This window comes from Centruroides sculpturatus, unplaced genomic scaffold (genome assembly GCF_000671375.1).
Source record: "Centruroides sculpturatus isolate CEXI.00-Female unplaced genomic scaffold, Cexi_2.0 scaffold281, whole genome shotgun sequence".
NCBI lineage: Eukaryota > Metazoa > Arthropoda > Arachnida > Scorpiones > Buthidae > Centruroides > Centruroides sculpturatus.
The window spans coordinates 494,126-509,149 of NW_019384696.1; the positions used below are offsets into that span (position 1 = coordinate 494,126).

A 15,024-nucleotide genomic window follows, 5' to 3' on the forward strand; every position below is an offset into this window, starting at 1 on the left:
TCAATTACTTCAAATGAAGAAATTAAACTGTATTACAATGTCAACCCAAAACTCTCAACTAATTTCTTAAGATGTAACTAAAACACCTAAATACAAACAATAAACTATTGCATCAAGATGTAAAATGCTTAAAACATTGCTTCCTAATCATCAAATTAATCAATATTAATTTTAAAAAAACAGTTCCTTTAGACTTTATATGATACACAAATAACACACAGCAATAAAGAAATTTATTAGAAAAAATACTGACAAAAATTTATGGTAACAAGAAATCAATATAAAAACGTGCAAGGACTCTTGCACAACTTTCCTGGCACTCATAATTTACAAAGTTATGTATGACACCATTTGTTATGAGATTTTATTAAAAAATAACTTTTACTTTATTATTAATTATTATAAAAAGACTAACAAAAGACAAAAAACTTAATTTTGAAGACAAAGATGAGTTTTAAAACAAATTGTAAATGTTAATAACAAGTAAAACTTTCATTAAGTCCACTTGAGATATAACATATGATCTCCTTAACCTTTAACCATCAAAATTTAATAACATCAGTGTCTAATACATAGTAATAACCCTACCAAGTTTCAAAATTTTTGGTTCATCTAGTCCTGAGATAACATACACTAAAAACATACAGAATTTTCAAAATTAATTATTTAAAACAATGGAGTCAGATTATTTTATCAAATTCTTACATAATTGTATTGTAGAGAAATACATGATAAATCAATTTTTCTTTCTGTTCTGACTGATGGAGGGCAGATAACTTTAAAACTCTAAAACATTATGTAAATAATGAAATAAAAGTTTAAAAATAAAAAAGTTAAAAGCAAACCCAAGTGCAGAGAAAACACTTTATTACATCGATAAGTTCCCTAAATGCATTTTGCCAGACAGGTCTCTTCAGTAGGGCTATCAGTAGATACAGTTTAAGACTCCAATCAGTAGATATAGAATTTTGTAAAGTCTTACATTTTTTGGCTCCTAGGGCCAAAACATCAAGAAACGCAAAAAATTGGGGCGATCAAAATTTGACCAATTACCATACTTTCCCTATTAGAGCTGAGAAAGTAAAAAGCAAGAAATAAATTGCAACACATTTTTAAAAATTTCTGTAAATTATATAATTGATTAACTACTGTTAATGACAACACAAAAGCATTATCATGCTTTCTCTTATAAGAAGTGTTGATATGATATGATATACCACTGTAATGCCTCAGATTTCCATTTTATCTTTCTTTGGTATTGTATGTTCTGATGGTCTCAAGTGTAGTACTCTGTTTTATCTTTGACAAAATAAAGGTTTCTGTTCTAAAAGTTTCTAATAAAGGTAAAGATTCTAAGTGAAGCAGTACTGTATGTGTATATCCTTATATAGAAGCTAACACTTTTCTTGACACCTGATCAAAATTTTTACATATAATTCTGGCATTCTAATTAAGTTAAATATATAAATATAATTTAATTAGATTAAAATTTATTTCTAAATATACATACAATTCTTTTAAATAAATGTTCACTTACATTTGACCATTAGCAGCAGAATATAGTGCTGCATCTCCACTTCCATCAACATACTGTACATATGCAGGATGAACAGGCTGTGCTGATTGAAGTGTGACAGTACCCTGATTCTGATTTTCTTCTGAAACTATAATTATAATAACTTAAAACAATTACATAATCACTACAAAAAATGTGGATGAAGATGAAATAGTAATAAAAAATAGATAAATAATATCTTTATTGAAATGAAAATTTTAATAAAAATAAATCTTTCTGATGAATTATCTAGTTATGTTTATGATTTTTTACATTTATAAAAAAAAAAACTTGAATATAAAACACAAATAAAACGAGGCAGATGACATAAATAAAATCTTAAATTATAAAAATTGTATATTATTGTACATTATTATTTTTTTAATTTTGTATTCAATATGTTTTATAAATTAAAACATTAAAATGATTGAATATATTTGTTAATCATATGATATCTATCTGTGAAGAAAACATTCTCTCTATGTCTTTAACATCAAAAGTATTTTAAAAAGCTGGCAAGAATTGCTGCTCAACTTTCCTATCACTTAAACAGGAAGATAAGAGGACCAGGAAGAAAGTCTGATAATAATCAATTATATAAAATTATATAAAATTTAAATAACTACAAAAACATAAAATGAGTCATTTTGTTGAATTATGATAAATTTATCTGAAAAAATATTTAAACTTAAAACACATTAGCTCAAAGTTAAAATTGTGTATGGTAAAAATATAAACATCATAATAAAACCAGATACATTACAATAAAGCTACAAGAACTGCTGTATGACATTGGGCTAAATTATTTAATTAAATTATAATTATTAAATTTAATATGATTTGGCTCCTAACGCCTCCTCTTTGGTCAAATTTATCAGTAATTTATAATAATTATAGCCAATTTTTAGCCAAATGTCATACAGCAGTTGTTGTAACTTTATTATGCATGGTACCATCTATTAAAAATTTTATTAAAATTAATTTTTATATGATTAATTAATATAAAAAGGCAAAAGGCTTAATTTTGAGAGTAAAGATAAGTTTAAACAAAAAATTGTAAATGCTAATAATAATTAAAATTTTCATAAGTCTGACCCTACATCAGATGTGATACATGACCCTCCTCTATCTTCCCACCTTCTTGACCTTTAATCACTAAAATTTAATAGCATCAATGTCTACATATATAAATAGTCCTGCCAAGTTTCAAAATATTTGATTCATCCAGTTTACAGAAAATGAAAAATAAGATGTCTCTCCTCACATATATTTTTATAAGGAGTTTATATATATTGGGCCAAAATGTCAAGAAATGCAAAAAATCTGGAGTTCAAAATCTGATCATTCACTATGCTTTCCCTATGTTATATTCTTAACAGCCAAGAAAGTAAGATAATTTTTAATATGCATTTAGAAGAAAGAATTATATCATCATCTCTACCAATAGAATTCTAAATTTTATGATATAGAATTCTTATAGAAAAAAAAACACTATTATATANAAAAATTCAATTCTGTTATGAGTTATATAACTTCATCACAATTAGAAAATTATATATATATATATATATATAATAATTATTTTGAAATAGCAACTGATCATGAAAAGCAAAACAAAGCAGTTAAATCATCCTAATCACTTAGTCATAGCCATAACATATTAATTTACAACACATCATATGTTACAGATAATCTGTTAGCTGCTAATTTGAAAGAATAAACCTATTGATTTTAAATAATTAATTATACATTAATTTTTCAAAAAGATTACTTTAAGAAACAAACCTGCAACTGTAATAAACTGAGGTGTTCCTGGTGTTGAAACTACAGTACCACTTTGTTGCTGACTCTGTGACTGCTGCTGTTGAGAAGGAGAATGAACAACAGGTACTGAAACTTGAGTTACTGCAACTGTAGCAGGAGTTGAAGATCCTTGAGAAGCTTGTAATTGTTGCTGGCTCTGGGTTACTGAAACTACTGTCTGAACAGAAGCAGACTGGCTAGTTGATACTTGAGACTGAGTTCGAGAAATCTAGATTTAAAAAAATATTTTAATATTTAATACAATATAATTTTTCAAATATCAAACAAATAGCCAGATCCTTTTTCAGGCTATTAAGACTATATAATTACTAAGTAATTCAGCAGGAGGTAGACAGTTAAGGCTGCCAACTCTTGATAGATTTAATAATTATAAATAAGTTAATAAAATCTAATTTTAGACTATTTTGGAATGAATAAAAGATTAATCATATAATTTTACTCATTTTTTAAACAATTAGATAAAATATAAGGGTTATAACATGATTAACTTTTTTATTCATTATTTTATAATTTCTATCAAATTATAGATATTCTAAAATAAACATTTTTTATGGACAGACAGGAGTTTTGGCCAAATATCAAATAATTATTTGGATGTCACTGTTGCTGAATATGAAATACAGAATATTCTTGCCATTGTAACTACTGACTAACTAAAAACAACTTAAACACCAAAAATATTTAATATTACAAACATTTTTGTCTAAATGAACAAATTTGTATTTGTCCTACTGAATACCAAATATTAGCTAATATATTCAGAACTGCTTCAAGCAAAAACCTTAGAACAGTGTCTCCTATCTAATAAAGATTGTTTTATTTTTTATTTCTACATTTTTATTTTTTAAGAATTATTACATAATTTTTATATATTACATATAATATATCTATATTAGATTATAAAGCTCCATAAGATAGTATATTTAGTGAATGTACAGTATGTTCAGCAAAGTTGAAAATATCTACAACAACTAACAAAATTGCTTACTTCCTATGAATGCAGAAGCATTAATGTTTCTTCAAGATAATTTATTAAAGTTATATTTGTTTCAGCAAAGGAATAAATAGCAATATTTTTAAATATCTGAGACTCTAAATGTTGTATTCATTTAATTTTGTGTTTTACCTTTCTTTTCTTTCTCTCCCCAAACTAAAATTACCTTATTTGGCTGAATAATTCAACTTTGAGAAAACATTCAGTCCAAATATTGAATATATGTGTTTAGTATTCAGCCAATAGCTAATATTGTTAACAAAAAATGATTATATAAATTACAACAAAAATGCTTAAAGTGATGTGACATGCTATGAGATATTTGAGTTTTACTGCTGAAAATGATCAAAAGTAGATTCCCTAGTTTATATAAAAGCTTAGCTACTTCATTTATCAAGTTTAAGCATTTTTGCTTTTGGGCTGTCTCGAATTAGCAGTTGATCTTTAACATTTTGCTAAGTATGCAAGTAAATTCTTTTTTCTATACCTTTTGGTTCATGTTCAAGAATTTAGCTAATTTTTTTTAATTATTATATGTCTTCATTGATTATCCAAATAACTTCATTAACTTAATATTGAAGAAGTAATATTTTTCTCTTAATATTTTATCTTTATTGTCAATTTTCTGATCTTAGCTATTTATTTTCATTGGTATTTTGACTGGACATAATTGCAGTTGCAACTATTGATTTTATATTGTATTAAATACAATACTCAGATATCTAAATAAATAATTTTATTTAATTTTTAGGTTGTGACTTTCACATTTGCATTAATTTCACTAATAACTTTTCTCCTCTTTGTTTATTATTACTGTTATTATAATGAAATCGGAATATGTTGTACAATAAGTTATTTAAGTCAGTACTACTCACTGTAGTCTGTAGATAGTTTATTAATGAGTTGCAATGAGAGATTTCACTTTAAAATTTTATAATTTTATATATTTCATTAAAACTATTTCAAAATGTTTGTAAAAGTTTTTAAAATCCTATTATTTTATAACTTTTGTTTTTCTTTATTATTTAAGCACTTTAGTACCAGGTATGGACTAGCAATTGAGTCCAGGAACTTACATGAAAAAAGCCCACAAACCTATGCTTTTCAAAATAATTAGGATCAAAGTTTGTTATTGTATTATTCCTGCTAATTTAGTCTAAAAGTTAAAATAATAATAAAAATGCATGTGAACTTCATTCTCTCTGTTTATAATTATTTTTATTTAATTTCACAAAGATACCAATCATTTTATGTTAAATTTAATATAATAGAAACTTGATTATCTGAAACACTTCACAAAAAATAAATAAAAACAGAATGTGTAGTATTGACGTACCATAGAATATAGTAATATACAGATACCTAATTCTCCATTTAAGTAGAAATCTCTGTGTCACCTGTCAATTGTAACACCATGAAACTAGGCCATATGAATTTAATTTACTTAAAACTGAATGTAATGTTACATACATTACATTCAGTAAATTAAATTCAGTATTTTACATACTACATATTCATAACATTTGTAACATTAAATATTCAAATACAATTTTTTTTTTTGATATTTATAGTTCATGAAACTTTAAATGCACGGTGCTAGATTCTGTATCTGAAAAACAAAAACAAACAAGTTTCTGACTTGTGCTCTTATTAAGTTTGAATAATCAAGTTTCTACTCTAATAATAAATTCAATTTGAATTACATTAATTAATTAGAAGATTCTAGAAGAACAGATCAACTAATAATGGGATTCAAATCTGCAAGTTCTGATTACTGTGCAGATGCAACATCAATTTCGCTACTTGGATCTCTATCCAACCTATCTTCCAGACTACTTTGTTAGATCATATTAATATAAGTGTAAACATCAATCATTATACAGACTAGAGATAACTTATGTTTACAATTCTAATAGTGATTTATAATGCGAGTCTAGCCTGATAAAAATTAAGAGCCTACAGCATTATTAAAACAAAGATACTTGATGCATTTGGCATGTCAGTAGTGTTTTACATTTTTTAAAATTATGCAAATATTTGAAACATTTTAGTATGAAGTTTTGATACTGATTATATATTTATGGTGCCATTTCTTGCAAATAAGGAAAAAATTCAAACTCATACTGTATAGTCAAAATTTTAAAAGAAATATTAAAATTACTTGACCAAAGAATTGGTAACATTTCAGATATTTTCTTCATAAGTGAATGATGTTTCAGAGATAAAAATAAATGATAAATTTTGGTTTTAAAATAGTTGTAATAAAAACTAAGAGTATTTTAAGAGTTGAAGCTAGGTCTAAAATGATAAAAATCTAAATAATTTCTCTAATGTCTTTATAATGCTTTTGTAAAAATTAAATATATTTAGGAATAACAGCAACGGTAGAACATAAGAAGATATTTAAACAAACACACGCGCGTTTATAATTCGCATGCGTTATAGCACTACGTACTCCGTATTCCACAAATTCAGTGATGTACCTCCTCTAATCCCGGCTACAGCATACCAACCGCAACATTATGTCAATGCGGCAATTTCACCTTTAATAAGAAGGGCCTTCCTCTTATCATCCAACCAGGCGGCTATCGATACCGAACTTAATATTATCTGCCATGCGGTAAATGAGGTGGGCTACAGCAAAGCCAAATTTAATTACATCTTAAATAAAGTAAAAAGATCACTCTTTCCCGCCACCATGCTACATCTTCCGAAGGCGTCCACAATAGTCCTGCCCGCGATACCATTTTCTGGTCATGTCTTCCTCCATATTTGTCGTATTTTTAGGCGACATGATTTGTTTCTGCCAATTTCTCCGCGGCCGAATCTTAGGAGGTTGCTGTCCAACGACAGGGATCCTATATCCACCATTGAAAAATCGGGGGTTTATTCAGTCCCATTAGAGAATGTTTTAGGTGGTCACACCCATTATATTAGTGTGACAACCAGAATGTTATCTAACCGTATTTTAGAACATCAATATTCCATCAGGGAAGGCAGGAATGACACTGAACTCGCCAGAATGGTGCTTATGCAGCACCATTCTGGCGAGCATACCCCTCTGTGGAACGAAGTGGTCATACTAAAACATTGCAACAACAAAAATCTTGTATATATCTGGGAAGCCCTCATCACCAACATATTAAAGCCCTGCAACACCCCCACACTTGATTTGCCCCCTTTGTGGATCAATTTGTACAGCTATATAAAACATCGCAACTAAATCCCCAATATAGAGGCGTCTAACGCATGCGCAGTATAAACGCGCATGTTTTTGTTTAAATATCTTCTTATGTTCTACCGTTGCTGTTATTCCAAAATGTTAATTATGATTGGAATGTTTTAAATATATTTAATTTATTTTAGAACTTTTTATGTTAAAATTTTAGACTTCTTGAAAAGGTTGGATTATTTCAATTTATTTAAACATAAATGTAATTTCTTAAGCTTGACAGACTGGAAAGAACTTATTATACATCCACTATCTACTGAACGGGTATCATATATTAAGGATCATTTTTAATTTGCAAAGATTATTGTTTCATTCTATGATACTTAGTCTGAGGAATTCAGTTTTTATTTGTTTATTTTTAATTTATTATTAGTAAGTTAAAATAAATTATTAGTAAGTTTTGTTTTAAATAACAAAATTTATTTAAAACAAATAAAAATATTTGTTTTAAATAAATTTTGTTGTCTAAATGTTATCTCTTTTTATGTAATTATTATCTAGTTACAATTTGTAAATCAATATGATTTATTTGCATTAAAATCTTTGTCTATTAATGTTTATAGATGGTGATCATATTAAATAATAATTTTTGCATTATTGACAACTATTATATTTTTTGTAAAGATTAATGCTGAAGCAGGTTTGTCCTTACAGAGACTTTTTCAAAAAGATTGTGTCTTATAAAAAAACATTATTTTTCATGATATAGTTTATTCATTTTTATAATATAGATATACTAGCTGTTAGCTGCAACTTTGCCTGCATGGATTTTGCAAACTTCATTTATATTCAGTATTTCAACAACCATAGTAATTGTTATATAACACCTACCGCTAAGAATGATGAGAATTGCTGAGAATCAAATAAACTATTTTCAATTTAATCAATTTTCTGGAACATTTACAATCATTCTATAATCAAACCAATATGCAATAACAAATTCAAATTTAAAACGGTTCGAACATTTGGTTAAAAAATCGAAATATATAAAATTATTTATAACAATGTCTGAAATGTTATCAATTTAATATACCTAAGTACTCAATGAAAAATAAACATAGTTGAAAACAAAGAATCACATCTAAAATAGTACAGTAGAAACCATTCTTCAGGTTACACCTTATTATTCACGGATTGTATGAAGTTGTTGATATCCGGCTTAGATCTCCAACTGATTAAGATGTCATCAATATATCTCTTATAGGTGATATTCTCAGGGAGGAATGATGGTAGAATTTTATGTTTCAAGCTGCATATCACTAATTTGCATAGGTCACCTAATAGGGGGCTGCAAATAGATCTCCCTGTTTCTGTAAGTAAATTTTGTTAACATATTAAAAACAAGAAATGCAGCATAGCATTGCCATTTGATATCCTCCAAAACTGTTTTATGATCCATGTTCTTCATTAATTTTCAGTCCCTTATTGATTATTTTATACCAATTTTGTTGATGGCTGCCTCCCCTCTCTTGGAAAAAATCATGAAAAAACTAAATAGTTATATATCTCAACTTAAATAAATAAATTCTGTAATCTCCCTTTTAGTAGTCACCCTAACATTGCTAGGTCTAGATTGGGACTTACCTATATTTATTAATTGCATAAAATATTTTGATCAATTGTTATACCATAGATACTACAACAGATACATAATGTCTGATTGGCTTAGATTAAACATTCTCTCAAAGATCATTTTTTTTACCACATTTCACAAAACATACATAATTCCAAACATTTACTACATGTTGATTACTACTATTTCAAAAAAGCCTGAAAACAAATTTTATATAATTCTTAATTTTTTCTTTTATTAATTTTATATTTTTTATTTATTGTATTTTATTTTGTTGTACTTCCTCGTTGTATTTTATGTATTTTAATAAAGGTTTTTACTGTTAATTAGGAAGAGGAAATCTATTGTCACAAGAATTGTAATTGATAATAAAATAATTGAAAATAAAATGAAAAACAAATAAATAAAAATAAATTTTTTAGTTTAAGCCATCAAAAATTTACTTAAGGCATAAAAAAATGCTCACTATGACACTAAATATCAATGTTGACAAATTATGAATTTAATGTTTAATTTTCAAATTCTTAAAAATTTGAAAATTAATAATTTTGAATCATTGAAACAAGAAATATTATACCAGCATTCATGAAATTAATTATCAGTTCAATATTTTAAATTCTTAAATGCTTGAAAATGAAAATTATAACATTTAAAACTTCTCCCAAACCCTCTACTGATAAAAATCTGTATTAGTGATACATATTTTTTTTTACCATATGTGGAAATTTTTTGTAAAAACAATGATGAGGCAGTCCTTTTACTTAGAATTAAACTTATTCTAATCTAAAACTATATATACACTTCTTCACTCATCGATAACTTGGCGCGCAACTGAACAACAGTTTCTTCCTGCCTTGAGCTGTCTTGAGCATGGTGTTGCCAGTTCATACATAGTTTGTGCTATTCACTCTTGCTCTAGTTTAGTATTTTCCAACAATCCCCTCTCTCAAAGAGATTCCATCTTTATTTAGTGATCTCTTCGCTAGTTATGAGTTTACGGTGGGTGTGGGCGTTATGATATGGATAGGGTGTGACCCATATCCTATTTCTGAGATCAAAGAATGTTTCAATGAGAAGAAATAAAACTCATTTAATCACTGAGTCTTCTACTGTCCCCTGAAAGCCTCCAGTGCCCCCAAGGGGGCGTTATCACCCACTTTGAGAAAGGATGCTCTACATTATCCTTGACTATCTTTTCACCAATTGTGGCAGATTCTTCTATACTTTTCATTCTACATTTTTTCTGTCTCCCCCTCTGTCCTGTTTGAGCAATTTGTGGCCTCCCACTTGCTCTTACCACTTCATTCTTCTGCTTGTTTTCACTTTCGTTTGTTTCGTTTTCATCTGTAACACTAGTTCGATTTTACTGGCTCTGGCTTCTTCCGAGTCTCTCTAATAATCCTTCATCTAAGCCTGTGCTTGTTTAAACTGTTTGTCTTTGGCCTGCAGATCTCTCTCAAACTGCGTTTTCGGTGCTTGCATATTAACTTCTAATTCTTCTATCTGCATTTTTTGTTCCTCTAATTGGCTTTGTAATGTTTGTTTTTCCTTTTCTAATTTGGATACTTTTGATCTTTGGCTCTTCAACTCTACTGTGACATCTTCTACCTTGTACTGCAGCTTCTTCCTCGATTTTTCCAATTTGCTATTAACTATTTGTAATTCTTCCAACTGTCTCTGAAATGTTTCGATGTCTTTTGTCTGTTTCTTTCCGTGTTCCTCTAAAACTGCTACCAATTCCGTTTCTTCTTCCAGTCGTTTTCTCAACTCTTGAATCTGCAAGTTAAATTGGGTGGCCTGTTTTTCTAAATTTTTCTTTTGTCCTTCTTTGTTTCATTTTGGAAATGGTGATCTGGTTTGTTTCCCTCTTATGCAGATCTCACAAGGGTTGAGTTCTTCTTTTTGTCTTGTATTTAATCCTCTGACCTTTAGGTTGTTGGCCATGTGCTGTACGTCCCTTTCATTTCAGTGACCTAAATGTTTGTGCCACCTTTTCATTTTGTTATCATTTGTTTGAGAGAGTTTAGATTCCTCCCATCTTTCTTTCACATAGTATAGTCCTCCTTCTTTAAATGCTTGCATGTGTATGCTTTTGGTTTTCGGATCCATAATAGTTGCTTGGTTCTTCTGAAATAGTACACTGAATCCATGATCAGTTATCATCCCAACTGATGGTAGGTTGGTCCTTAGTTCTAGTACGAGAAGTGTGTTCTCCAATTTGGCTTGAAATTCTCTCTTTGTTTCAATTATTACATCACCACTTCCTTTGACTGCCATTGTAGATGAGTTGGCCAAGTTTAATCCACTTATGTGGGATGTTTCAATGTTAGAAAATCTTGCTTTATCATTGCACATGTGTGATGAAGCACCTGAGTCTAGACACCATTTAAGGTTATTTTTTCCTTCATTTGCCATAATATTAGCATTATATGACTCCTGTTTTCATGTTGTTAGGCTTTATAGCTCTATGTGGTTTTTGCTTGTTTCTGTGCCAGCATTCTTTAGCCTTATGGCCTATTTTTCCACAGTTATGGGCATCTGAATTTGAATGATCCCTTATTTTCCGATTGTTTCATCCATTGTTTGCTTATATATAGTGCACCCAAATTCTTCAAGTCATCAGTATCATCATTTTGTCTTCTCACCTCATACTTTTCTATTAGCTTTATTTTGAGTATGTCCAGCAAAAGAAGTTTCTCTTGAATTGCAATAGTGATTCGAAATTGTTTGAATGAGTCCAGTATACTATATAGCATTATTATGGTTAATAGTTCTTCGTTTATGGAGATTTCCATTTCTTTTAACTTATCTACTATATCGAAAAAGTTTCTTACGTGATCTGCCATGTTGTCTCCTTCCCTCATTTTCTTGAGAATTAATTTCTTTAGTAGCATGGCCTTTCTTGCAGGACCTTTTGATTCAAAAATTTCATATAGTTTATTCCATATTTCGTGTGAGGTTTCACATTCTTTTGTCTGTTTTAATTCTGCTAGACTTATGGCGAGAATTATATCATGCATTGCCTTTGAGTCTGCTGTGTCACATTGTTCTGCCGCCATCTTTGTACTTTCATCTCCAAGTATAATTTCTGGTTTCTTTCTTTTTCTGCTGATGTATTCCCATGAATCATATTTGATCAGGAGTGCCTTCATCTGTATTTTCCATGTATCAAAGTTTTCTTTACACAGTGGTTCTATTCATATAGCTAGTTGACTGGCCCTTTTTCTTTTCTTTTGTAAGCTTCATAATTTTATTTTCCTTTTATTTCCTGTAATCCTAGTCTTCAAAATACAACGGTTATAGTCTTCGACCATAACTGTTGTAAGAACAATGATGAGGCAGTCCTTTTACTTACAATTAAACTTTATTCTAATCTAAGACTATATATACATTTCTTCACTCATTGATAACTTGGCGCGCAACTGAACAACGGTTTCTTCCTGTGTCTTATGCAAGGTGTTGCCAGTTTATATATAGTTTGCAATATTCACTCTTGTTCTAGTTTAGTATTTTCCAACATTTTTGTAATTTATTGAATTTCTATATTGCATATTTTGAACACAAGGTTGTGGAAAAAATAGAAACAGAGTTTTGCTGAAGATGATAAAGCGTTAAATTGTTAATCCTATTTATTAAAAAGCTGTTGTTGTTTCTGAACAAATTATATTTCATGCCATACTATACTTGTAAAATACACAGTAGTTTCCTTTCTTTACAACAATAATAATTCAGTAAATAATATATTATTTTATTTTAATTTATCACTCATTTTTGGGATCAAAATGTGGGAGTCTCTTAATACAGTAATTCTACTCACAAACATTACCTTCAATAGTAGGATTCAGTACAGACAAGAGCAGAATACCAGATTTAGCATATTTTTGGTATTTTAAAGTTTCATTTAGTGTTTAAAATTAATTAACATTATTTGCTTTGTTTAGCTGAAGTATTAGCGTTCGTGCAAAATTTTTTTAATAATATTTAAATTAACACTAAACAATGAAGTAGACCAGTCTTAACTTTTTCTAGAACAGTTTAGTGCCTTTTTTTGGCACTTTCTGGCTTGAATCTATCATTTTGTTTTTTCAAGAAATTATAGATTATAGTAAAACTGTACATTATAATCTGCCATAACCCGAACTTATTAGTTAAAAGTAATTGAAACAAAGCCTTTTTTATTTTTAGAATTGATATAATTTACAACACTAAGACATCCCTACATAATTTCTGGGAAACTTCATTATGTTAAACTCATTTAACATAATAAAGTTCTCTTAGAAAATGTACAGGGATGTCTTAGTATTGCAAATTATACTTATTAAAATAATTATAAAAAAGCATTCTCCTTAAAAACTCATATTTTAGAATTGGTTTTTCTTTTTTTTTTTTTTTATTTTAGTTTCACTTTTTCCTAGAAAGATCCAAATTATGACTGATTCTGTATTTTAATGTTTAACACATACTGTATCAGTTAAATCTCATAGTATTATTAGTTTCCTCTAGTGCATGTTTTTCTGTTCTAATATTGTTTAACTTTGCAGAAATAACTTTATTTGTAATCCAACAATATTAAATGAGAAAGAGAATATTTTTTAAAAATTCTCACTGTAACAATAAATCTCTATATTTTCTTGTTCTACTAACAAGTAAGTATCACTATAGAGAGATTTGACTGTATACATATATACAATTTATGCTTTTATGAACTTAAAAATTCTAACATTAATATTACTATTTTTATTTCCATTTTTCATTTTATACTATTCCATGCAATATTACTAACTTACATTTGTAATTTAACATACATACTAGACACTAAGACAATAAAATAAAATCAAAAGCATTCAAATATGTAAAAATTTAAATAATAAAGTATGTGAAAAAAATCATCATCATTTTTTAAATGTTTCTTCTGTAAATGTAATATAATATTTTGTGATCAACAATTTTACAAAATGAATGCTTTTTCAACTTTGTTCCCAACCACAGTAAGGCCAGGAATACACATGCGTAAAATTCAGCATAAAATCTAGCATAAAATAGAAAACGTAAAACTTTCTGAAATTTTGGCTGAAAAATAACTGAAAAAAGAGTAGAGCATTTCTCTACTTTTTACGGCAAAATTCCTCCAATAAAGAGAAGTCTTTTTTGTGACGTCAAAGTAAATACGTTGTTTTTATTCTAATAATGGCGGAAATAGCAGTTAGCCCTACAATTGTGATGGTCTCCAAGAAATGAAAAATAAATGAAATAGAAGACTTTATTGAATCCATTCGACCATATCAGTGTCATGTATAAAGACACTGTATTTAAACAACATTTATGGATGGCCATAGGTGCTAAATTTCAAATAACAGATAGATCTAGTACAGTGATTTCCAACTTGAGGTACCTAAACAACCTATTGCATACCCCCAGGGGTATGCAATAGGTTGTTTAGGAGTACAGAAGAAAGTTAGTTATTAAGACAGAAAAATAATATATTATGCTGAGCCTACTATTAATTTAATATTCAAACACTTTCAGCCTATTTTTAATAGGCCATCCTCAGGAAATTACTGTTCTACAATATTAAATTAATATTAGGCTCAGCAAGTATTTTGGTGTTTGATTATATTCATAATATATTATGTATCACAAATTAATAGTATTAAAAATTTATTAGGTAAAAAATGTTCCATGCAACAATCACAAACTTTATTATACATTTCAAAATGCAAAAATAAAAATAAAAACTTATGCTGCCGATTGTACAATGCAACAGATCAATAAATGTTGCGCAGTCGGTCAATAGTAGTGGGGATACCATTATGCATGATTAGTGATTATGCTACGAACTTTTGATG

General features: G+C 28.3%; 1 protein-coding gene across 1 annotated transcript in view; it reads right to left on the reverse strand.

Annotated features, from left to right (window-relative positions):
- The window catches only part of LOC111627451 (DNA-binding protein RFX2-like), a 138,219-nt gene that overhangs the window by 91,841 nt on the left and 31,354 nt on the right, over window positions 1-15,024 (reverse strand). The window contains exons 2-3 of the mRNA XM_023371020.1: window positions 3,341-3,587; window positions 1,538-1,664 (exon numbers count right to left, since the gene is read on the reverse strand). Of these exons, the coding sequence (XP_023226788.1) occupies window positions 1,538-1,664; window positions 3,341-3,587 (374 nt within the window). The remainder of the gene's footprint in view (window positions 1-1,537; window positions 1,665-3,340; window positions 3,588-15,024) is intronic.